This window comes from Tympanuchus pallidicinctus, unplaced genomic scaffold, assembly GCF_026119805.1.
Source record: "Tympanuchus pallidicinctus isolate F22 unplaced genomic scaffold, pur_lepc_1.0 scaffold12, whole genome shotgun sequence".
In the NCBI taxonomy this organism is placed as follows: Eukaryota; Metazoa; Chordata; class Aves; order Galliformes; family Phasianidae; genus Tympanuchus; species Tympanuchus pallidicinctus.
Window position 1 is genome coordinate 13273843 of NW_026294637.1, and position 26020 is coordinate 13299862.

Genomic DNA, 26020 nt, shown 5'->3' on the forward strand with positions numbered 1-26020 from the left:
GCCAGTATAAATAGAAACATGCTCAGAGAAGGCACAGGATGGAAAACTCATGATGAATTGTTAGGGCATGTTGCGTTGGTTCTGTCAATGCCTGCAGTCAGATGATTTCACTGGCTGTACAGGATGAAATCTCATATTTCAATGTATAAGTAAAAGTGTCAAAGTTCAGCTGAAGCAGGGACGATTACAGAGCAAATTTTGTGTGTATTTGTAGCCAGGGCACCAGAGCAATAGAAGAAGCCAAAATGAGCCGGAAAAACAAAAGGAGTTTAAAGGAGAAATTTGCCTTGAAGAACAGCTTGGTTAAAGAAGCCCTTTCAGAATTCCTGGGAACTTTTATACTGATAGTAAGTGTCAGCTGCTTTCCTTCCTTCTTACTAATTTAATGTTGGACAGTGCTCGTGAGGAGACTTTTGTATGCTTTTTCCTTGTACTATACCAGCAGCGTGGTTACTGCCTGACAAACACTGCACAGTCTTGAATGAATTGCTCCTGTTTATGGTAAGTTTCTAACTCCTTTCTTCACCTGATGTAAAACTGGCTGTTAAACACTCATAGTTTTAGGTATTACAACTGTCTGATAAACATTTGATTTTTAAAGGAGCAGAATTTGAGTGAATAACCACGTTCTAAAAAGTTCAGAAGCAGTGAACATTAGCAATACTCCTGTATTTTTTAACTCAGCATTTTATTCTACTTTCACTTCTATGTACGATTTCCATTTGCTTTAACAGCCCGACTGGACTGCACGTTTAGAAGATTATTTTAGCTGTTATTTTCCTGTGCTCACAGAGACTGATCCATGTGACTTGTACTGAGCTTATCAAGTTGCGCTGCCAAATCTTTAGAGATTTTGTTAATGAACTATTTTTTGTTTCGTTTTCAATTGTATTACATAAATTATACATCTGCTTGGTTATGTAGGCTGTTACAGTATTACATAAATAGCACAGCTCCACATTTTCACATCCCTAATTTTTTTTAAACTTCGTTTCTTGCTCAAGTTTTTGTGCATTTTGTACTGAGACACAGAGCTGTGTGGTGATTTACCAGGGTAGAGAGCAGTCTCAGCAACAGAGCTGGAAGTCAAGCAAATAGAATACTTATGCCAAACTCTTTCTCCCTCCCTTTAGTCTGGCTAGACAGTCTTGTTTATTGCTAAATATTTCATCATAGTGAAAAGACAAAAAATTAAAAACAAGGCATAGGACTGACATAGTATGTTTTATAACTGGAACTATATTAGCTAAATTTCAAGTAAGCCATCTAAAAAATTCCAGTAGCTCATAAAATACATGAAAATAATGGTCTTTAGTACACTTCAGCCAATTGAAGGGCAGAGGCACTAAAGTAACATTATTCTCAAATTTAATACCCTCCATAAGACATTACAGTAAGGAGCACATTTAGAAGCAAGGAGCACATTTAGAAGCAAGGAGCACAAAGCACTTTACAAACATTAATGAATTAAGTGTCACAACACCCTGGTAAGGAAGGGAAATGTCATTATCTTAATTTTATATATTAGCAAACCTGATTAGAGCAGACTGCACAGGAAGCCTGTTGCAGAACTCTGAATATAACCAAGATCACCTGACTTCCAGTCCTCTGTCCTCGCTACAAGATCATACTCCCCTGTCCATTAATACAATTAAGCAAGTGAGGAAAATGCATTAAAGTGCAGATTAAATCACAAATGCTATTACTTAATGTCCTGCTGCAGAAGAGTAGAAGGAAATGGAAACCCAGAGTCCATTTTGTATGATATTCATCGAATGAATACAGTAGAAAGTGAATCTTCAAGAATGTTGTTGATAATCTTGGTGAATTTTTTCAATTCTGTTTTAGTCTTTCTAGTTTTAACCTTAGCTTAAAGCAGAAAAGAGCCTGACATGGACTTAACTACAGCTTTCCAAGTGCTCAGATACCCCGATTTATTTTTAGACTGTGCTAGTTAGCAGAAGTACAAAGTTTATTGGGAAGAAATGGACTTTTCTGCTGCTATTTATTGCTATTAGACTCTGTCAGCTAGTAAGCAACTTTAAGAGCAGACAAGTATTAAACTTTTTAACTGAAATTAGATCTAATGAAAGGGGGCCCTGTTAAGTTAGGAGGCAGAAATCCTTGACAAACACTTAACGTATGCAAAATAAGCAACAGCTTTCTTTCCCTGTACTATCACTATGCTTTAATCCTGTTTCAAAGTGAAAGCAAGATGACTGCTCATGGTCTATAGCACAACTGATTGGGCTCTTCCCTGAAAGCCATTCTGTGCCTCTGCCCTGTATCTTACAGCCAGTGGGAAGCACCTGCACGAGGGTTCAGGGCAGAGAGGAGCTCTTCCATTACCCATAGGTTTTGTCTAGAAGTGTTAACTGATGGTACCTAAAGCTGTGAACATCCCAGCACCCCTGGAAGTCAGCTGGGTGAAATTTTATCCCCCAGACTACCGGTTTCCCTTTCTTCTAGCGAACATTACAGATCATGTACTATTAAGAGCTTAAGTTGCCATCTTGGGTAACTCTCCAGTCTTGCAATATTATTTTCCAAATTGTACAGTGTAAAATCTGTAGGATTAATTGTAGGACATTTTGCAGATGAAATCACTCATCAGGCAAAAACCAAGCCTTCCCCTGGAGGCACAAAGGGCTCCACCTGCAGAACTGAACAGATTTGAGACAAGCCTTGAAAAAGTCCATGCCTATTACCACTTGGATAACATCTCCTGGTCATCTCTGCTTAATACACTGCTGCTTGCCTTACAGCACAGTTCTCAGAGTACGGAAAGTGAATTCTTTTCAGATGAAATGAGAATGGAAGAAGAGCTCCAGGAGCACAGAAAATGTGCTGGCTGTTAATGGATGCTCAATCCACTGGATCAGACCAGAGATGCTCCTAAGCAATCCCCACAGACATGTTCATAGTCTGGTCTTCCAAACTGATTTGCTTTTGCTGCACAGCATATCTTGGTAATGGGGCATAGCTGCTGCCAGCCCCTCCCTCCTTACCAAAGCACCTGATTTCAGGCTTTCTCAGGGTTCAGTGAACAAACTGAACTGCAGGAATATGGAAGTTACTTTCTTTATAGGAGTATTCAAGCAGCTGCAGTTATTGCCTGGCTGGGTAATCTCATTGGTGATTAGGCTACTTTACTCTTCAACCTATTCTTCCGGGGCAACAGTATTTCTTTCAGTATCAGGCTGTGAATTATTCCCCAAGGTGCAGCACAACTTCTCCAGTTACATTCTCAGACAAGAAGGCAGCAAAAAACTTATATTTTTCACTCCATAACCAAATGCAAATTGCATGTGGTTTTGGTTACATTGAGCTTTTAGTTACTATCTCGAACTATATCATATTCACTTTAAGATAGTCCATCAAGCTGAGAAAATGTTGTGCTTGACCTCATATGTGGTTGCTATTAAAAAAAAAAAAAAGCAAAAAACAAAAAACAAAAACAAACAAAAAAAAACCCACCATCACTTACAGTGATGCAGTTCTAATACAACAAAGTTACACTTGTAGTACAGACAAAGAGGAAAGTGCATTAGGCTGAGGGTCTATGTTTACATATTATTAGTAAGCTCCTGCCCATGCCTTGCATTTGTCTTAGTATCTCTTGGGGTAAGAGGCCAACCCTGCAAAGTTTCTTTTTAATTTGAATTGAAATCAATATTCACAAAAAAATACACAATCCACCTATAAAGTTTTCAACAAATATTTGAACAGAAAAATGCTTTCTATGAAGTGCATACTGAGTAATGTAGTTTTTATACAGTGTGTTTGTTAACCACTGGGACTGGTCCCTCCATCCTATCCCTGTGCAGCAGAACCCTAAGGTGAGAGAACAGCAGTTCTTTCATGCTGTAGTGGGTGAAGAAGCCAGAGCATACACACATTTCCCAGCCTCTGACAAAGCATCATCCTTCTGTAGGCTGGAGCTACTCCCGAGGCCTCTCTTGAAAAAAAGCTGTCTGGGGAGGTTTTCATTTTCCAGTATGTCTCCTGGTTCTGTACATTTCCTCTTGGGGCTCCTACAGGTTACTGTGGTAGAGCACAGCTGGACATTAATCAGCACAGAAGTTAAGAAGCCACACCATATCAGATAGACGTTTTATGTGAATTCGCAGTGAGTCTGCCTGAAATTCACCTATCCAACTGCCCCTCTGCTTTTAATCATGTTTTGCTTCATATTTTCCCCTTGGGACTTGGCTGCATTGCTCTCAAACAAAATGGGATTTATTCTGACTTGTGCCATTGATTATATCTGAATTGTAACATTTTCAAAAAGAGAAGCCAAATGGGCCATGTGGCTTTTTTTACTAGCTACTACTGACCTAATGTAGTTTGTATTTCATTTTTACTCTGAAGAGCATCTTACTAAACACAGTTTCCCAGAACAGAGCTGCACCGGACCAGTATCTCCTGAGTCCAGAGCAGCGTACATATTCCTGCTGAAACGAAACACAGGCTTCCATTTAGCACGTAAAGACAAGTAAGCAGCATATCTGCAGACCTATCCCATCTATTGCTTCTCTAATAGTCAATTAAGTGAATATGACTGTGTGATCAAATTAAGACATCATCTTGAGTTGTTGCTGCAATGCTCAGTGGAAAACAGAATGAATGTTCTCACACTTTGCAGTGTGCATGGCCTCACTAAACAGGTACACAGAACGCCGCTAGCAGCGAGGAGGTTTCCTTCCTTATCCCAAAGCCCACTCCCCAGGTGGAGGCAGGGCCTTTTGAAAACTCCCACTGAAGCAAACGTCTGTGTGCACAGAGGCTGCAATGCATCAGCATGCGCGTGAATTGAGCGCATGACACCCTCACAGCAAGCAGTCCAACTAATGAGAAGAAAAGCTATTTATCTTTCGCTCATCAAAATCTTGTTTGTCTTGTTTTCATATTCTGACCACTTCATTATGTAAGTTATCATTTCTGCTTTGCTGGGGAGTTTAGTCTTGTCTGAAAAATCTCCAAGTATGACATTTCATGGATTTGCTGTCTAGAAGATTAGAAGTTAAGCAACTGTTCCACATCTTTCTTTGTGGAGCCAGATTCCAGTACACATTCATTACAGTACTGTACAGTAATATATATCCATTCCTCCAAACACGCATTAGAACACTCCTATGTTATTAGATGAAAGCAGATGCATCTACGTAGCTTTGCATTGGTTAGTCCTTACATTAGCATTTTATACAAAATTGCTACTTATAAATTTTACGCAAAGTTATATTCTTTGTTTGGTTTTGGCTTTTTTTTGGATGAAACAGAGACTTCGCATAAAATGAAATTGCTTACAGCAAGTTTTGTTTAAGGTGTAAAACAACTTAGTAGTAGTCTCTGACAGCTAATTAGAGATTAGCATTGGCTTTCCAGGAGTGCAGAATTTTGTGCAATTACCTGCTAGGCAAAGAATCTAACTTGTCTTCCAAAGGTAGACAAAATAAGTTATTCAAACATATTTACAACTGCTATTGTAATATGCCACTCAACCAATTTGTATGCATTTTACATACATTACTTATATATTCTGTATGTTATATAATAGGTATTAGCCATGGCTGTACTCTGAAAGCTGGTTCTTATGCATTTCCATACATAAGGCTCTCCAGCAGCAATACTATGGTAGAGCCACTAAAGAACAGAAGTCATTCATGAATCTAATGTCACAGAATTTAATCCTGCACTTCCAGACCAAAACTGCTCTCTTTACTGGAATGAGATGCTTCCTTTCATTGTCATCCCAAACTCAAGTCCTTTCTGTTTCTGTAAATGTAGCAGTTGCATGTATTTTGAAGAAATTAAATTTTATGTACAAACTCTTCCACTCGTTTGCAACTCCATTAAATCAGTACTGCAAACAGAAGTCTAACAAAGATTCTCAGCTTGTCTCAACGTAAACACTCGTAAAGCTCCTGTACACTGCTAGCATTTCTATAATCTTATTATCAAATAACTTTTTTCTCCTTCTTAAATCTCCCTGAAGTCATTCTTTAATTCAGATAAATGGAAGCATGAAGGATCTGAAAATAAGGTTACCCAACAGTTCTTTTACCCTGAAATGTTCATTTCAGCAAATAATTCTAAAAAGTCACAGGAAATCTTTTGTTTTTTGAATACAAACCGAAGTGCAAAAATTGTGTTGTTTTTTCCAGCATATGACATTTTAGACTTTTAGGTGACTCAGATGTTCTGTATTACAAGAAAGTTTTAGATGAGAATAACCTTCATCTTTGCTACATCAGCCCCAACACATAAGTCAGGTCATGTTCAACCAAGTGGTTCCAGTAAGCTGAACTTAATTTTCCAAGGCCTTTTTCCATATGTGCATTTTGTCCCAGAAAGTGTGCACTTACAGACCTGAAGTGCACACTCTCTCCTTAGCCTCACAGAAGACTTGCATTCCTTCAATGATTCAACCGAGAGTGCAAAACATGAGTTTAGGTTTTATTGACACAAATTTACAAGCTGTTCTTTCAGAGTTTTGGCCAAATTAAAATAATAGTAATTAAAGTAATAACTGTCATAAGCTGATGAATAACAGAAGGGACAATAAATGCTTTCATGCCATTAACTATGTTTATACATTTGTGATCTTAACACTTCAGATCAATGAGCCACTCTGGCTAAAAATACATTCTAGTAAGCTCTCCAGCTCATGCTTTGATTTAACGGCAGAACTTGACTTAGCTCCTTCTAATCCATCCTAGAAGGTTTCCTGATCAGCCCCAGATATAGTTTGTTTGTCTTCCTCAACAGAAAAGAGAAAGAAAACATACCAACATATCAAATCTCTCATTACTCGTAAACAGGAGGGCAGAGCAAAGCGCCAGCTACCCCATTTCTGCACCCAAAGGAAAGAATTAAATGAATTATATATGTACTCTTACATTTCAAATTCCTTTCTCAATGTATGGTTCGGCCATTCACCAAGGACCATTACAGAGACTAAGCATATTTAGTTTAAATTTAGAGAAATTTTAATTTTGTGGGCTGGTGTAGGAAGGAAGAAAAGCAGGATAACACCTCTCAGCTCAAGAATAAAAGAGTAACTAGGGAAGGCAGCAGCACCTGAATGCACACTATCTTATGAAGCTTCTACTTCCCTTGCCCAATCTTTTCTTCCTGGCCCTTTGTAAGGGGCCATGTGTCACTCTTGGAAGTTTGCATCTAAATATGAAATATTTCATTTCCTTTCTCACTTGAATTTCTACAACTTAGTAAGAAAATAAAACCAATCTTCTCTGAAGAAATTGACTCAAGCCAGTTACCCTGTATAATTTAAGAGAGAAAAGCATTGTAGCATTTCAGAATGAAGAGTGCAATATTAATCATAATAAAATACAAGAGAATGCAGACCTCTGCATTCTAAGTGATTTTAAGCTTTTATTTGTCTCTTACTGCATGTGAAAAGCAGTAATAAAAATTTAAAAGCATCAATTTATACAACACAGCATAGCCTGTGCTTTATTTTCACAGTATTTTTCCCTAAGAGCAATTTAAACCAAATCTTTGTTTTAAAAGCTTTATGTACGCATTTCATCCAAAGCCTTATTAAATTTACATCCATGTCTCCATGTAGTAACATTTTCTATCATTTAAAAAAAAGTTTTAAAATGGCAATCATTTTAAGGCTTATGTCTATGCTATTTAATTAACTAAATGGTAGAATTTTTTTTACAAAGCTTTATTTAATTAGATAGTAAGTCTCAAAACATAAAGGGAAACCCATCTGAACCCAAGAGGATGTTGGTTGTGTCCCGGGAGACCATCAGAACAGACATAGTGTTTTTTTATTACTCCAAAATGATTATATTGTAATTTACAGAAATCTTTGTGTTCCCACCAAAATATGTAATGAAGGATAGAATAAGAGCCATGTATTTTCAAAAATTACTCAACTACTAAGCTTTATTTTATTTTGCCTTAAACGTCTGAAGTACTATCTGATGTAACCAGTGATGACAAGTATTACACAAGAAATTAGATGAAGATCACTCTTTCCTGGAAGAACGGGAGTTTTCACCAACTAGGAATCCTGCAGAGCTCATGCCCTGAGTATTAGTAGATCTACCATATCTTTGCTTTTGTTACTGCTGGCATTATTATCCCTACTGAAAGAATGCTTGGGAGCCCAGTCCGAATCAAGGTCGTGTATAATGCACAGAGGAAACATGATTCAGTACATGAAGATTTCCTAATCCATTATAAATCACATTATGAAATGAATTTTTCTGAAAACAGATAAATTCTAAAGTGGAATCCATTTGTGAAGAAAGACACTGGAAATGAAAGTACATTCTAGAATACGCTCCACATTAGAGACCTTAAGGAGAACACCATCACTTTAGTAATCACACTTCTAGCTGAAAATTTTATGCACTAGTTTCATATGCAACACCCAAATTGATCACCTATAGAAATATTAACTGGAGGAAAAAGCTGCATAAGGCTACAAAAAAAGCACAAACAATCCTTTAATGTTCTCATGGCAGAAAGATCACTACCTGTAGCAAAGGACAAATGCAACCACTTCTCTAAGCCCACTCCCATGTCCCTGCTGCAAGGGATGTAGCACTGGTTGCATAGACAAGCCAGAGAAGTTTTCCTTTAGAGATGAAATGCCAGAGCTTGCTCTCATGTCCTCAAGTGTCCCCACAATATCGCTCAGAACAGGTAACTTTGGGATAACAGAAGGATGCTCACAGCAAGCACACAGCTTTAGCCCAACACACTGCATGGCACCTGAGTGCCTGTCCCCTTTGCAGCACTGTGCAGCTGCACAGCCCGTGTGACAGGATCCAGCCTGACGCCCTCTTATCTGGGCTGGAAAAGGGGAGCAGCCAAGCTGCTGACTAGCAGGAAATGCCTGACTGGGGAACAGTGGGAGAACATAGGTGGGAGTGTGGCGTGGGAAAGGGCAGGGTTACTCCCTTCCCTGAACAAAGGCATCCTTACAGAACACTGTGAAGTGGTGGAGGGATCCTTGGAGATTCTTCATAATCAGCTAGAGCTGTTTAAGTACGACTCCTTCTTGAAAACTGACCAAAACATAAATTCTGAAATTGTTCTCTAATATTTCTCTATTGAAAATGCACAGCTAATAATTAAAATACGATCTAAAAAAATTAATGACTCTGGATTCCCTGTATCACACTGAATTCTTGTGTTCTATTAGAGCATCATCAGCTGTGGTGCCACCGAGGCCCTGCTCTGCCTGCACAGACATCTGTGGTATCCCACTGAAGGAGTGTAACTCCCCCCAGCTTGGCAGCTGGTGAAGTACAAGATAAAACACACACATCATTGTTCTCCACAGTGATAAAAAGCAGGAGTCTTGGCTGCCTCTATACTGATACACTAAGAGTATTTTGCTATGAATACACACTACCACTAGATCTGTTAAATAAGAAGGGATCTTTTTAATATAAGCATTGTGCTTTAAGATGTTTAAGGCTTTACAGTGTAGAAAATGTAATTCTCTAAAATTCTAGATACATATATGGCAGGAAATACTATTTACACTGAAAAATGCTGTTACACACATTAGCAAAAATCCTGCAGATAACACAGATGGAGGCATAGTGATCTTCACGCTGCTGAGCGGGATAAAGTTCTCCAAGCTGCCAGAGAATAACAGGACATTATACTCACAAGAGGCCAGTTGTTTCCCTTTCCTAACATTAGCTTCTTACCCAAGACAAAGATCTAATGTCCATGAAGCAACTTTTTTTTGGCAGAGAGCGTGCAGACAGCTATTTCACACCCAGACATGCTTCTTATGGCAGTAATCTCACTGCTTTGTGATAATAAAAAATCAGAACTGAAACTACTTCAGTAAATTTAAGATCAGGAAACAGATTACTGGAAAGATGAAACCTGGTAACACAGACAAGGTAAAACAAAGATAACAGACTGTATCCTACTCTAAATTAAACTCCCTTTGAATCTATGTGCTTCAGTTGATGGATTTTTGTGGTGCATTTATGGCTAAGCTTGGCCTAGAAACTCAGAATATTTACTGGTAACTTGATGATCTAGTTGGTCTTAACTCAGCCAAGCAGAGATTCACAGGGTATTAAATTGCTGCTCATGTAATTACATGATTAGGTGATAGTCCAGTTATGTCAACCTGGTTGCAGGAGGAATGTTTTTCTTCTCTCGTCCTTATAATGACAACAGATAAAGTACTGCTGTGACTTGGTTCAGATTTGCAGGTTCAGTTCCCAGTTTTCTCATCCCCAAATGGGCACATGCTGACTGTGCCTGCAATAGTGCTCATTCGTCAGACATGAGCAGGAAGTCATTTACCAACATACACTGAGCAAGAAACCAGTGCAGCTGTATACAGGTTGGCTTGTATGCCTTGTTGTTTGCAGATTCCATTTTCTGAGACTGGATAGCACAAAAATAGAGCATGTGCAGTTGCGTATTTCCCTATAAAGTGCAGGGCAGTATTTGTTACGCAATAAGACTACACAGCTGTTTCTGCATGATCCTCTTCAGTTGTGGTAATTAGGGAAGGGAAACAAAAGCCATGCCATTATTTCCTTCCCTCTTCACATGCATTTGTAGTTCATATACATAGATATGATTAATGTCCACTACCCTTTTCTATATCCATCTTCCATACTCCTCTTTTTTCGTAGTCATTACAGCAAGAGATACTGTTTTCATGGAATACTCCCATTGAGAAGCTTGGAAAATGAAAGCTAGAGCGTGCTAATTCTAATTCCTCTCTCCCTGTACCCTAATCTTAAACTGTCTAAATTCCAGTATATCCATTATTTCCATACCCATTCAACCTATAAATATATAATGTGTGGAATTGTTTCATACAAAGTTTTAAAAAAACATGCAGTTTCAACTGTGAACAACTGAAATGTTTTACATTTTGTTTTTATCCCTATATATGCATTTGTGTTTAACATTTGAATTGTGAAGTACACAATACTTATAGAAATGAGAGAATGCATAACATAGCCATGTGCAATCCACTGCACAGCAGTTAACTGCAGCTTAGAATGTCTTGTAACTCTCAATTATGCAGTCCAATAAACTACTATCTAATACCACCCTACCCTCACATATCCTGACAGCTGTAATACTTTGGCACCGCTCAGTGCTTTGTTTGCTTGCATGATTATAACCTCAAGGCACGAACTGCACCTGGGCACATGACACAATCTTGGGGCACTTTTATAACAAACCCTGTCTGCATTGCAAAGCTGGTTGAGAGAGTAATTTTACTGAGAGCTTTTTCTATCACATTTCGGAATTAGTTAAAACCCCCAGGGAAATAATGGAAACAAAAGTATGAGTTTTCCTGTTTAAATTGCATCTATTTTAGCAGGACTTGCTTGTTAAACCTCAATCACTAAATCTTATTGATACAGTCAGGAGAGATTTTTCCCATTCCTTTATTTCCCATTACAAGTTTCCAAATGGAAGTGCCTTGTGACTGTAGCAAGACTTTCTCAAAGAACTAAATTTTAGGTGCTCACATACGGCCTTGCAACACAGTCATGGGTCACATGCAGTAATGGGAAAACACTAAGGTGAAGCAAGAAGATTAACCAAGCAACTGCACTGGTTAAGATGCAATACTTTTATATCAAGTAAAAGATCAGATTACCATGCACCACAAAAAGAGAAATATAAATATCAAATTAAATATTGAAGAAATTAAGGTTGCTTAAGATAAATCTAGTCACAACCCAGAAATGTTATTAGTTTGGTTATACGTGCACAGAAGCAGAAGATTTCAGACCACAGATATTATGTGGTATCTTCCATTGGCTGCTGGGTATTTATGCAGCAAATTACATAGCCATATATTTAAAAAGGAGATTTTTCAAAGAGACAAATTTATTTCTGAGAAACACGGACCAGCTACTTTACCTTAACCTAAAGGCCTTTTGTACCTTTGCAAATCTTTCCCACTGACTTCAATAGAACACGTGCTTGAAGCTAAGCAGTGTTTAAAGAAAATTGAGTAAAGATTATTTTAAGTATACATTTAAATGTTTCGCTGAACTTCAATCTAAAAAGAACCAGTGTAAAATGTCAGTTAGTTTAAATCTGTTGAGAATGCTCCAGTGAGGACTATTCAGGTATCCCCATGAGTTAACTGTTCAAGTGGCAGAGCCAGCGAAATACCCCAAAGCTTTTTCACTGCCATGTAAGCTAGAACAGCATCAATTTCATCAGAGCTGGACCTTCATCTGTGCTTCACAGCCATAGCTCCTCTGCTCTTCCCTAGAACATATCCTGCACTCAGCATCTGCAGCATTTACAGCAAATAAAGCGAAAATTATATCTCGGGACTTTAAGTAATCTCTTACTTTTAGGCCTGTGTGAATTATGATGCTACAAATTTTATTTGCCTGATTTCACAGGTATTTGCCCTAACATGCCTTTGCCTTGGTCCCTAATAGCTCTTAGTTTTTCCTGTTTCTTGTCCAAAATCTTGATTCTTATAGAATCACCAAGGTTGGAAAAGACTTCCAAGATCATCCAGTCTAGTTGTTGACCTACCACCAATATTTCTGCAATAAACCATGTCCCTTAGTGCAACATCTAAATGTTTCTTGATTGTCTCAGTCATCTTACCTGTTCCAAGTTTCTTCTGAATTTCTATTCTTTTTAAGTAAGTTCTACCAGTTCATATTTTGACAGAGCAATATTTGACATCAAGACAGTATGATAGTAACACATACTCTAAACTCCAGAGAGCTGTCTCATTCCAGAGTTTCATTATTAAACATTAGAAGTTTTTGAACTATTTTTAATGACTTTCATAGTAACTTTTTCATAGCTTACAGCTACAATCTGAAATTCGAAACATACCACAGAAATAACTCCTTCTTCCATTCAGAGACTTCTTGTAGAGTCTGAGAAATCTTGTTTAGGCTTGAAATTCAGAGTTGTGTAACACCATTACAGTTGAAATGTGTTTTCTGGAGAGAGGCTCTTATTAGCAGTCGTTCTTCCTAGTCACAAAACAGAGGAAAATAAAGAGCAAATACTAGTTGCAGCAAAGACAACATACACACATGCCACTAATCTCAAATTCTAGTAATTTTTCCAATGCTTAGACAACATTTTCATCTATACCTGGACATCAGCAGACTAACCAATAACATTTGATAGTTATGCTTAAGATTTCACATTTCTCTTTAAAAATACAGGCACTTGGATGTGGATGTGTGGGGCAGGCTGTCCTCAGCCGAGGAGCCCATGGTGGGACCATGACAGTATCAGTTGGATTTGCAATGGCAGTCACCATCGCAGTGTATGTGTCTGGTGGAGTTTCTGGTAAGTAGCCTCTGCCCTCTGATACAGTATTTATTACTGCAATTTTTAAGTTAGCTTATTAAATCATTTGCATTTCATGGTATAAACAAAGATGCATCTAATGGTAACAACCACTGCACTACAGCAGAATCTGCAGAATTTTGCTAGTAATTATTTTATATTTGCTCCCTTCTGTTTTGCTGTTTGATGATTAGTATCTAAAATAAATTCTGGCCTCTACTACAATGTGTAAATCCCTGGCTTTTAGGATAATTGGTGCGTGCAAACCAGAAATCTACTTGGTGTTGCTTTGAAAATTCTGTCAACACAATAAATACCAGACAGCACAGGAGCTGTATTTAAGGAAACAACCAGGAAAAGATTACAGAACCCAGCAAACACCACCTAAGATGGCTGCCAGCTGGGTAGAAGGTGGAATGACTCACAAATGAGGACAAGCAGCAGGGTTCACTTTACAGAGAGCAGTTCATCCCTCCATGTCCTATGATAAGCAGCAAGCCTTTTCCTTGCCCCAAATTTTAAAAGAAACTTACTTTGTCTGTAAAACAACAACAACCAACTACCATCATAAACAACAGATTACAGAAAGAAAGACCAGCAAAATGATTCAGTACTTGAGATATGCTCTGTGATACACTGGCAGTATACTATCATTGTCTCTTCGTTTCTGCTTGAACATTCCTAATCTAATATAAATTGGTTAGGACTCTTTTTTTTCCTGTAGATGGGCTTACTCATCTGTGTCTGTGTATGCTCCATTTTCTAGTGACAGCAATCTCCACCATTCAGTCTGGCCAAACTAATATCAGGGACACTAGTACAAATGCTTTAACGTTTTAATCCTCCCTGTAAAACAGAAGCTTATGGGTTGCCATAAATACACAGTTTTGTGTGTTACAGCATGGAATACTCTGTGCTATACATGGAGTTTATATTATCCTCTTACAGCAAATGAATCTCTTGTACTGCAGCTCTTACGAAAGAACTTCTTAACAATCATGAAGAGGGCACCTATGTCTAGGTATAAGGGATCGTAACAAATAGCTACAGCCAAAATCGCTACAGTAATTTCTCTTCTCTTTACAAGGATTACAATTTGTTTTACAAAGACAGCATGTTTGAGGAGGTTTCTAGATTCCTATGAGAAAGCGCTTGAGCTAGTGCAAAACATGTAGCCTTGTTACAGTCATTGAAACTTAAGAAGAATGATACATTGATACCATGCAAAGTTAATTCAGCTGTATGTTCCTATCAAAAAGCTGCAGCTCTTGGTTTATATGTAGGCAGGTAAAATCTTCTAATGCAGTATTATGGCAATAACCTATAAGGACACTGACCTTTCCTGCATATGCGTCGCTAGAGGTACTCGTTTCTATCGTGCAGAAGATTAGAGTTCAATTCCAGCAGGTCAGAGTGGCTGCAGAGGTTGCAATATTGTGCTTCTTGAGGTTTTTCCCATGACAAAGGATTCTGCATGCAATGCATTTTCTCTGTGAAAGAACAGGAACAGGTACTTCAGCAGGCTGTGACAATCCAACATCTGATTACTGGCAGACGTTCTAGAATATCAGTTGCCATATATTCTTGTTAGCAAATTCTATGGATTTTCAGCCATAAAGCCTTATCTTTAAGTACTGCTAAAATATTTTGCATTAATTTCATGAAATTCTACCCACACAGGAACATAAGATACAACGTCTGCACACTTGGTGAATTTGAGCTCTTTTACCTAGGTGAATTCCCCCTTCTTCTCTTTCTCTGTCTCAATTTCCTCAACATATAGTTTATTTCTCATCATTTTTACAAACTTAACATTTCAGACAAACTCAGGATTGTGATCGCTTAAACTGGAAAAAATTTCCAAAGCAGATTTTTATTTACTCTTTTTTTTTTTAATCAGCAAAGTGCGAGTGATACAAGAGCCAAGAATCTTCTAACTCCCCTTTGTAAGCGTGAGAGCCTCCAGTTTGAGTTTTCCTTCCCAAACTTAATGTTAATCAGATATTTCTAACATGAATATGACTTGTCCTTCCCATTGCAGCCACCCTGTATTATATACAGGCGGAGAACAGTATCAAGTGGTGAAAGAAAGGAAAATGATCCATTCCAGCCAGAGCAAAGAACAAAAGACAAGACAACAATTTCTCAAAATTCACATGAAGGGCTGTTAAATAAGGTGCTGTCCATCTATTTGCTCTGCTCTGAAGAATTTGAAGTGCAGGGAGGAATTTAAAATTAATTCAAGACTGATGCTACTGGGTCAGAGCTTTGGAAATGATACAAAGAAGGTTTTATCCAACTTATTATCTGTGTTCGTCAGTTCTTTATGTAACAAAGGTGCCTGGATTTCATAAGATAATGACCAGTGACCTGAAGTGCAAGCAAACACAGAAACTGTACATAGAGGCTCTTTCTCCATCACTACCCCATGACAGACAAAGGTCGCCCTCTTTTAGTTATTTTATTAAAGAGAAAGGCCATTTTTTTCTGGCAGCAGTATGGGCTGAAACATGACTTTGCCTTGAAGGTAAGCACTGAATCTGCTATGCCCTCACAATACTTGGGTTTTTAGTTTATTTCCTGTGGAATACGCCTATATTTATTTGGCAAGAAAGCTGCATTTCTTAAGTGTCAATGACTTATTTGTGAAAAATGATGTTCCCAAAGGCATGCAACACTTCTTTTCCATGTTGATAAAAACACTTAGAGAAGTGGCTAGCACTTGGTATAAAAATTAATGCATTTTGGAAATTAAAAGTGTCACCAAGACTCCCAGTGCTGCTGAAGTCTCTTGTATGTGTGAGTTCAGGCACAACTACTCCTGAAAATGAAGGAAGGAAATTCCACAGGAATTTGGTGCAGCTTCCTTACCAGTTCCCTTACTGTGGACTTTCCTGCAAGATATAAGCTGTTGAGGAAAATTTGTTCTGAAAGACTACATGCTGTTGCCTCCAAACCCACCAAAACATAACAAACCAGCAGCTAGCCTGAAGCCAAGCAGACTTGACAGTATGTTCATGAGCTCACTCCAAGTTGGAGAGGAAGACATAAACACAATTTAAATCCATTTCCCTTGTGTGTAGTGAAGATCTAGCTCAAAATCCAGGATACAATCAGTCAGTGATGGTTCTTCACCTCAATACAGGCTCACTAAATTGAACGAATGTTTTGTTGTCCCAGACCGCCCTTAAAAATGAATTAAAAAGACCTTGAGAAACAAGAGTACCTGCAGAATAACACGCCTTCTCATCACAACCAAAAGGGAAGATTCAGGCTTTTCCTGATAAGTTATCCTTGGATTCACAGCTCACATAAGCAGGACAGCACTCTGATACACAGCGTGGTCTGTGAACATCAATAGGGAAGCACGTGATGGAGCTTGGTGGACACTGGCTCGCTCTCCTTCCCCATAATTTAATCCAATTTGTTTCATTTTAATTGCAATCAGCATTTAGTTGCAAAGTAACCTCTAGGAAACTATGTATGTAGTCTCGTGCTCAAAAGTGCCCATAATTTTTGTAAATCCTTTATGTATTCCCATGTATCTGAGTCATTCATATGGCTTATTTTGTGATTTATTTTTCAGGTGGTCACATAAACCCTGCTGTTTCATTAGCCATGTGTGTGGCTGGAAGATTAAAATGGACCAAATTGCCAATTTACATATTAGCACAACTCCTGGGAGCATTTGTAGGAGCAGCGGCTGTCTTTGGGATTTATCACGGTGAGTACACCTTATATGTGGTCATGGGACAAACTAGAGGTCAGGCAGTCTCTAAGGCCCCAGTTTTTCAATAAACACGAGGCAGGCTGAGGACTCAACACAGAACTAATGGCAGGACTGAAGCTGTGGCTGTAAAGAAGAAAGGAAGAAGCACAGGGAGTTTGAAGGAAAAAAAAAGGACTCAATTGTTCCAGATATCTTACAACTTTTCTGAAACACTAATTCTCCAGGAAATGTTCTGAAATTCAGAAAAATTATTCATGGGAAATCAGATACTCTGAGATAATGTCTTTCTCAGTAAGGATTTTAAATTACTTAATAGTCAGGATATAAGGCTATTCATCTTACAAGCAAATTAGAAACATTAAAGACCTGATCCAAGTGCCTGCAGGCAAGTATCGCCAATGTCATTCGTTGAGGTCATAGGATATGAGCTCAAGTCACTCCTGACCAAATTGCAGGCCACCCTAGACAGAACTCCCCAAGGTAAAGTGATAAAGGGGTGATGTTAGGGGGATGGGATTACACCCATCCTTGGGGCATGTTTCTATTTTACAGTGTGCCATCTTGGTAAATCTCTGACTTATATACATGGGTGTCACTGTCTTGATGAATCCACTCAGATCAATTCCTTCAAGCACCTACTCCAAAATTCCCACAAAATTAAAAAATTAAAAAACTGAAATTAGGGAAGTGCCTACTGTTAGTCAGTTAGGTACTCAGTACCTGTAGTAATCAGGAGAGAAAAAAAAACAACTTTAGGGATAGTGGTGACTATTTCAGGCTTGATATGTTCTGTTTTGTTTGGTTGTTTTTAAGGTTAGCGTTAAGAGTATGGGAACTTCAGGGCTTGCTAGAAAATCATTCTGAAGCAGAAGCCATATTATACCATTTAAGATACACTTCAAATGTACTAACAAATACATGTGGATTTACAATATGCAAAAATCCATGTGTATATAAAAATACAAAGACCTAAATATACTGAGAACTCAGGTTTTGTGCTCGGACTCTTTCTTCCCATCTTCAACAAGCATAGGAGTTGCATGTTAAACTCACGCGGACTGAAAACTTCAAACTCCATTAGAAGAGGAGGGCACTTAGGAGAGCTCATTCTCAGAACAGATCATCGCACAACGGTCAAACAGATCAATGCCAATTCCAGGTGGCTGGGAATTGAGAAATTTTACAACAAAATAGTCAAGATGCGATGCATTTCTTAGGGCATCGTGCCAAATGCAGCACCTCGTGCAGAATAATGCAAATCAGAAAGTGCCCTCTTGCACTGATTTCAGGGCAATGTGCAGGAGGGGAAAAGTCCCATTTGAAAGTTGTGAAACATAAAACAAGCACCTCAGTGCATGGAAGGAGAGAAGGGACAGGAGAGTGTGAATAAGCATACCATTTCAAACGCTCCCAGATAAAATAATTTTCAGTTGAGAATATGAAGTGCACATGCTTATCATATATACTGCAGTCCTCGAAAATCAATATTATGGATAAGTGCAACCAGTCATAGCTGTTTTCTATAGATGCCTTTATGGAGTATAGCAACGGAACACTTGAAGTCACAGGACCTTATGCAACAGCACATATCTTTGCAACATACCCAGCTCCATATCTATCCCTCATAAATGGATTTGCAGATCAGGTAAGTGCACATGTTTTGATTCTACAAATTAAACATACTGAAAATTCTAAAACCAGACAATGAAAAGAATACGTAGATCTTTAACAGGTACGATGATTCTCATCGTTTTAGTTATACATCACCGCATACAATAGCAATGAGAATACAGTGATGTTTGTGGGGGTAACATTTTAGTCATATTTTATAAGCACGATAGTTTCAAGTTGTTCTTTCCACGTCTATCAGATTAATTATGTGTCTTTAATGTGATACATGTAAGAGGCTTTCCCCAGCATAAAACAGTGTTTCTCCTTAAACTTCAGCTGCACTGTATCCATCTGCATCAAAATCTAGTTCATTAAGCATTAGGAAATGCTTGAACAGCCACTCTAACACCTTGAGCAACTGTGGTTTCTGCTACCATAAGCCTCTTCTGCAACCTTCCCTTTGCTTTGTTATTTTTCAGAGGAACTGAGAGAATACAAAAAATTCTCCTTTTCACTCCCAATCTGTATCCTTTAATCCTACTTACCCAAGAGTGAAAAATGAAGCTTCATATCTCCTAACTACTCCTATCAATTTACCTGCCTTCTGCAGGCGCACAGAAAACAAATACTGTGAATTCCTTATGTGAAGGGCATGATGACTGCACAACCTGGCTTACACATATATATTTATTTATAAACCCAACATGCAAAAAAAAAAAAAAAAAAAAAAAAAAAAAAAAAAACCACCTTGTTTTGAAATTCTGTGACAACTTCTGAACTTTGTTTTGGATCAATCAACAGATTTTTCTTTTAATAAGATCTTTTTCTAATGGATATTCTAAAAAAATCAAGCCAGACAAAGCAGAAATCATTTCAAGAAAACCCAAACTTGCAGCCTCTTTAAAATCAACTTTAAAAATGAATGCTTTGATTATACTGAAAGTTTGTTGTTTTCCCCCCCCCCCCCCCCCGAAGTTAATTATTAGCAAAATCAGCATTTCTGTAGCATTTAAGCAGAGCAGCACTTTCATGAGAAAATCATTCCAAGATTTTTTTTTCCACTAACTCAATTAGTATATGCAATACTGAGGTCACATTACATTTATACATACAGTTGTGCTGTTATACATGCAGTCTTAATTCAGATATGTTTTTAGCTGCTCAGTTTTCATGTTGTAGACGTCACTTTTTTCCTTATGTTATGCAACATAAAAAAGGTGAATATTTAGTCTGATAAAATATCAGACTAAGCTACTATCACATAAAACACTTTGATATCAATTTAAGTGATTGTATTGGCATAGCAGAGCTGCAAAATTTGCTTAAAAAATTAAATAAATGGAACTGTTAAATTGAATGGAAAAAAATGGAAGCAAAGCATCAGACCTCAGACAGGAAATACCTTTTAAATCCTCTTTTCTTTCCACACCAGGTTGTTGCAGATTTTTTGCTAAGTCCTCCACACACTTCTCATCCTGTCCTTTCAGCACAGATATCTAAACTTCTCATTACTGCGAACTAGAGAAGCATTGGGATCCAAATTTTACTACTCTGTACAGTGGGATAAATCTCAATACCAGCTTTAAGCCACCACAAGACACAGAGATGTTGTGGGCCCCCTTTCCATTATTAGAAGGAACCTGCATGTATTTATTCAATGTTCTTTTCATTGGCCAGGTGATGTCAACAGCTGTTCTTCTTCTGGTTATATTTGCTATTTTTGACACCAGAAATACCGGAGTACCAAAGGGCCTGGAGCCAGTTGTAGTAGGACTGCTTGTAATTGTTCTTACTTGCTCTTTGGGAATGAACAGTGGCTGTGCCATGAATCCAGCCAGGGACCTCGGCCCCAGGCTCTTCACAGCTATTGCAGGATGGGGAATGGAAGTATTCACGTAAGTAAGCCTGGATATGAAGTGAAATGCTTTTGGCTAAAATTGCTTCCTATGAAACAAAGATCCTGATCCAACATGGTACCAAGTCATACTTTATATACATATAGGTAATTCTTCGCATACCAGAAGCTACTCATGCACTTTGTCAGGCATGCTCAACGTACTGGGCTTTAAAAAGTATTTCCTGCTCCTAGGGCAAATCAAACACACATTATCTCTAATATCAATCATTGTTCCAAGCAGGCCCTTCCCAAAATACTGGAGATTCCTAGAGGTCACTGAAAATATTTTAAAAAAAGTTTTACTTCTGTTGCACTGCAGCTTTCAGTGAAAAATGGAAATCATGAGAGATTTAGGTGGGTATATATATTGGGTGTTGTAAAAAACAGACATACAGATTGAATTAGTCTGTTATTACTAGTGAGTTACTGCAGAAATATACAACAATCTAAAAGCCTGACTTCCTGCCTAGGAGCAAAGGAGTGAAAGTAAGAAAGCTCCCTTCATTTTCCCACATTTCAGAGCACACTCACAAATCCCTGTGCATGTGTGTGCACACGCACGCACTCTTGGCTGGCCAGATGCAGAGCTAATTAGTTGCACATCAAATCCACAGTTTACACATATTCAGCGTAAAAGCCACTCTGGGATATCTAAGTGAAAGTACTCTGTCATCAGGATTTGGATCTTCTGGTTTATTTTTATATGGTTTTTTTCCCCCAGTTATTTACAACTCTGAATCCTCTGAAGTACCATAGAGTGCTACAGAGCTCCAGTGAACAGAGATTTTGTTTTAGCTACTTCAGAAAGTAATGTAATCTGCATTATTAGCTTCAGTCTGCACATACCATGTGTCTTGGAGAGGAGAACATAACAAAGGACTGTCTTCCTTAAAGCCTCTTGTAGTTGCTTGCTATTACATTAACTACAACATTATGTGTTAGAATCTGTAATCTTTTAACTAAGTTTGCTATCACATTGCTGAAAGCTTGGAGTCCTGATGGTACTGAGATCTATGCACAGAATAGCTGTGAAACCCCTTACCGCCCCAAAATAACATCACACAACCAAACAATTAATGGCATTTTAAACAGGAACACAAAATCTCTATGTCTGCATCATCGTGTGTTTTCAGAATTTATAGAGAGGAAATGCATCCCCATTGTAAAGAGACCATCCTAGAGAATTTACAAATGGGAGCATAAAAAGATACGAGAGACCACAGGTGGGTGCAGAACATACAGCAGTCTGCGGGAAGTCCAAACCGAGGAATTCTTCCTCCCTGCCTTCACTTCTAACACTACTGCTATAAAAGAGCTCGTGGGGGTGACAGGAACACGGCTTACAGTACGAATGCAGGTAGGACCGAGGAAGAATCGGGTTTTGTTAGGTACGTGGGAGCACCTCACAGGGTGAGGAGTCACCACCCAGCCCAGCATCCCAGCGCCGCACAGCGCGGCAGGTGCCGGGCCCGCAGCAGCGCGCGGGAACGCTGACACCTCGCGGCCGCCGCAGCCGCTGCTCCCGCCCGCAGTGCAGGGCGCGCAGGCGGGGCCGGAGCGGGCCGCGGTCCCCGCGGCTCCGCATGGCTCAGCGCACGCCGCAAAACACCTGGCGACAAAGCCGGAGCCGCTGACTCGGCAGCCAGGCTGCACGCTGAGTTACGATGGAACTCAGTTTACTGCTGTGAAGCTGTCTGTGCTCGTCACGAAGGCTCGTGGAAACTCCTCGCTCCGCCGTGCTGCCCTGCTTGCGTTGTAGCCTTGGCATCACCCTGCAAAGGCTTTGCATCCACCCTCAGCGGAGGGCCGTGAAGCAGCCGGCGGCTGCTGCTGTGCAGGACAGCTGCGGGTCAGGCAGGAGCCAGCAGGGCACCTTAGGCCATAGGATGGGCCCAGAGAGAAACCTGCCAGGAAACATCTTCCTGACATGCCCACACCACATGGGCACATGCACAGGAATGCACGCAGGTACCTGATGTAGGCTGTGTTGTTGGCTAATTCAGTGGACCTTAGTCCGAGCTTGTTCCAGAAATTCAGAGGCTTAAATGTTCACGACCGATTACCAATCCCATCTGTAAACTCAGCAGAGCAAACACAAGTTACTCTATATCCTCGGGGCAAAATTCAAGTAATTCCAAAGGTAAACATGCACGCACTGCATTTTTTTGAGCAAGAAATAATAGTGTCATCACTAGGGCATTGTGAGATTAGCACCGTTCTGTTCTTGTGACTTGAACACAAGTTCACTTCTGCATAAATCTATACAGCTGGTGCTGAATAATTACCTGTACAGCTTAAGGATGCCCCTGGCAGGCTCCTGCAGAGCTCCTCTCGCAGATGAACTTGCCCCTTTGTTTTTCTTGGAGGGGAAAAAAGAAGTTGCTTCCCTGTTACTGAGAGGGTTTTTTTACTGAGGGTTTTCACTGAAGGCTCATATATTGAAACAATACAACGTGCCATTGAATCAAAACACCCCCACACACCAGTACGGTTCAGAGGTCTGTGCCCCAAAAAGTACTCAGCATGGTATTGCCTGAATGTGAACCTCCAGGAAAGGGAGAGCAGCTACGCAAGGCACTGGGGGATAGAAGAATGAGGTTGTTATTTACTGGCTTTGTAATTTTAATGGGCTTCTTCCTTAAAAGGTGCACAGAAATCTGCACATCTAAAATTAAATCTTAGTAGTTGTGTGAACATAAGCACTTAATTGAATCCACTGGAATTCTGTAGGACTTTAAGTGAACGCAGCAATTTTAAGGAAGATCAATTTTTAGGTGTTTCAAACTTGTGAATGCTTGTTTACCTCTTACTGAAGGATCCCACATTTTAAATACAGTAAGAAGAAATTACATCATGAAATTTAAATCTTGACCATTCTAGTCAAGTATAATCCACTTCACAGTCTATGTATTTTATTACACTCCTCAAGGAAAATACATTCAAATCAAGCATAATCTATTATGCTTGTCAAGAAGAACACCATATATCTGTTGCAGATCTGAATTTGCAGACCTCCATGCAATTTCTACAATATGTATTTGCATTAATCTCTCCTGAAAAACCATTCATGAGCATCTGGCAACAGCATCATTCAAGATCACAGTGCAATAAATAAGTTCCAGTTCATTTCACTGCAAGTCAATGAAACCCATCTTCCACCAGCAAGAATTCATCTCTTGCCCCCAAAACAGATATGCAGTAAAGAGGCCTTAGTTTTTTAGGGTGCAAATGCAGTACTTAAACCCATGTGCCTGGTGGTTATTACTTAGCATTTCAACCACTGTATGAGCAGGACAAACAGTCATCTATTTAAAGTCATATAAGACAAAATGGAAATGTATGCAGCACAGTGAGTGCTATACCACTGTATTTCTTCACTGCCAAATAAAAGATAGGGCATCAACTAGAGTAACAAGCAACAATAACTCTTGTTTATTTCTTACAGGGCTGGAAATAATTGGTGGTGGGTCCCTGTAGTTGCACCTATGCTGGGAGGAGTACTTGGAGCTCTTACCTATATAGTTTTTATTGAAATTCATCACTCAGATAATCAGCAAGGAGAAGAAAAGGACGTATATGATAAATACGAACTGACAAACATGTAACGAGAAATTAAGAATTTTCTTTCTGTTTTTGTTGTATAATTTTTAATGCAAATGATTCTTTGGACCATTTTGTGAAACCCATATGTCTCCATTAGAAATCCACACTAAAAAGCAAAAAAAAAAAAAAAAAAACCAAAAAAAATTATATAGAAAACAAGCTCAAAACTGATCTCTGCCCTTGAAACATAGGGCTGACCACATTCAAATTTGGGAATGAAGTTACTGAAGCGAGACATGAAATGTTGTTCTTTTCGTACAGTATTCAGAGCAAGTTATCTCCTACCTGAAATTGTAAGATGATACACTGCTCTGTTAATTCAACACAGATCTTAATCATGCTTCCTAATTAACTGAAAATAGATGAGATTGTTATGAAACTGCTTGCAAAGGTAGTTAATTGGATCAGTGCTGAATTAATATCTAAGAGCACATCTCACTTCTTATTGCTGTTACTTAAGAATGGTTTGCTTGGAAAGAAAAAAGCAAGATCTGAACTGCCTAAACATCAAGTGAGTAGCTTTAAATAACTTACTAAATTTTTATGCAGCCACTGGTTGGACAGTGAAGAATCAGCTCATCAGTGAAGCAGCTTAGTAATTCAGAATATGAACACAAAAGCTGAAAAATTGTTATGGGATCAACACCAAATAGACAAAGCTGTACTTCTGCATGGGTTTTTTGGGGAAATAACATCCAGTTATTTTTACTGCTTACTTGACCTTTATGTTACTCAGTATTGAAAACTTAACCTAGAATATTAATCTCAACCTGTCCTGCTATGCTTTCTGGATAAATTTCACTCCTGTGGAGATGGGCCAGCAGTAGAGATTTATACTTACACAGGGGTTAGCACGAGGCCTATGTCTGTCTAAGCTTTCAGGAGGTCTGCTGCTGCTGATCTACATGGGAGGACTTCATCTGCTTAGCAGGAGAAATTTTTATTTTGGTAGCAATAATCACAATTAGAAACTGATCTCTTACCTACTCCTGGATCTGAATTCCCCATGGAAGGTCAGCTCAACATCAGAATTGTGAAGCACGGGTTCTGTCTGGCTAAACAGAAGTGGTTGGATATATACTGCTTCCTAAATACTTAGCTGCCTTATGTCACGATCATGGCCAAGTTTAACCTTTGAAAAATGAAGTTATTTCTGCTTGATCGTTGTGAATTTAATGTATCCAATACATTCTAACTTCCTTTCTAATCACATGCGTACATATATACATGCACAAAGTTGGTGGTGGTCATGAATAGATAGACATCCACTATGGTAATGCTCCTGAACTATGTTCAAGGCAAAGCTCCAGGGTACTGATCAATGCATCCACTTTAGGGCTCTATTCCCTTTGGATTTCTGCAGGTCTGCTCCCTAGAATTCCACTCTATTTTCTCATTTCATTCCTGAAGAAAAGAACCTTTCATATGCTCAGTAACAGCCTGTGCACTTCAGTGTGATATCCACAGAGGTGATTTGGAAAAAACACTGCGATCAGAATCAGCATCAGAATTTGGGCAGGCCAGGCCTGTGTCGCTGTATGTCTTTCTGCTCTCCGGTATGCCATGCCAAATTAATTGCAGCACAGTTATAGAATTAGCAGCTCAAGCAAAGCTTTGCTTGCAATAACTCTGAAGTCATATGATGCTGTATGCATCAAAACATTGATGATTATTTGAAAAGCCACAATAACAAAAGGGGAAGTTTCAGAGAGTCAATCCTCTATTTATCTGAAACAAGGCAAAATGCAGGAGAATGAAGAGTACAATGTGGAAATTATTCTTAACTGCAGAACTTACATTGACAGCATAGACAAGCAAGTTCATCTGTCCTGTATACACTGCACTACATAAAG

At 38.9% G+C, this 26020-nt stretch overlaps 2 protein-coding genes across 3 annotated transcripts in view; one reads left to right on the plus strand and one right to left on the minus strand.

Moving 5' to 3' along the window:
* ALDH1A2 (aldehyde dehydrogenase 1 family member A2) overlaps nucleotides 1-26020 on the minus strand; it is a 92956-nt gene that overhangs the window by 64642 nt on the left and 2294 nt on the right. Inside the window, exons 2-3 of the mRNA XM_052672412.1 lie at nucleotides 14664-14816; nucleotides 12859-13001 (exon numbers count right to left, since the gene is read on the minus strand). The gene's annotated coding sequence lies outside the window, so the exon portion shown is untranslated. The remainder of the gene's footprint in view (nucleotides 1-12858; nucleotides 13002-14663; nucleotides 14817-26020) is intronic.
* On the plus strand, nucleotides 1-26020 carry AQP9 (aquaporin 9). 2 transcript variants are annotated; one of them, XM_052672420.1, is made up of 7 exons: nucleotides 2-347; nucleotides 443-501; nucleotides 13200-13326; nucleotides 16913-17050; nucleotides 18583-18701; nucleotides 20345-20562; nucleotides 24010-26020. In XM_052672420.1, the coding sequence occupies exons 2-7, from the start codon at nucleotides 499-501 to the stop codon at nucleotides 24167-24169; spliced, it is 765 nt and encodes a 254-aa protein (XP_052528380.1). In that variant the 5' UTR covers nucleotides 2-347; nucleotides 443-498; the 3' UTR covers nucleotides 24170-26020. The 2 variants fall into 2 exon arrangements, with proteins under 2 accessions (XP_052528379.1, XP_052528380.1); XM_052672419.1 differs by lacking the exon at nucleotides 443-501 and having other exon boundaries at nucleotides 1-347.

Coding starts and splice junctions, on each gene's coding strand:
- AQP9 (XM_052672419.1), top strand. CDS start 246: ATGAGCCGGAAAAACAAAAGGAGTTTAAAGGAGAAATTTGCCTTGAAG. Junction 13,327..16,912: donor TGTGTCTGGTGGAGTTTCTG/GTAAGTAGCCTC, acceptor TTTATTTTTCAG/GTGGTCACATAAACCCTGCT. Junction 20,563..24,009: donor TGGGGAATGGAAGTATTCAC/GTAAGTAAGCCT, acceptor TATTTCTTACAG/GGCTGGAAATAATTGGTGGT.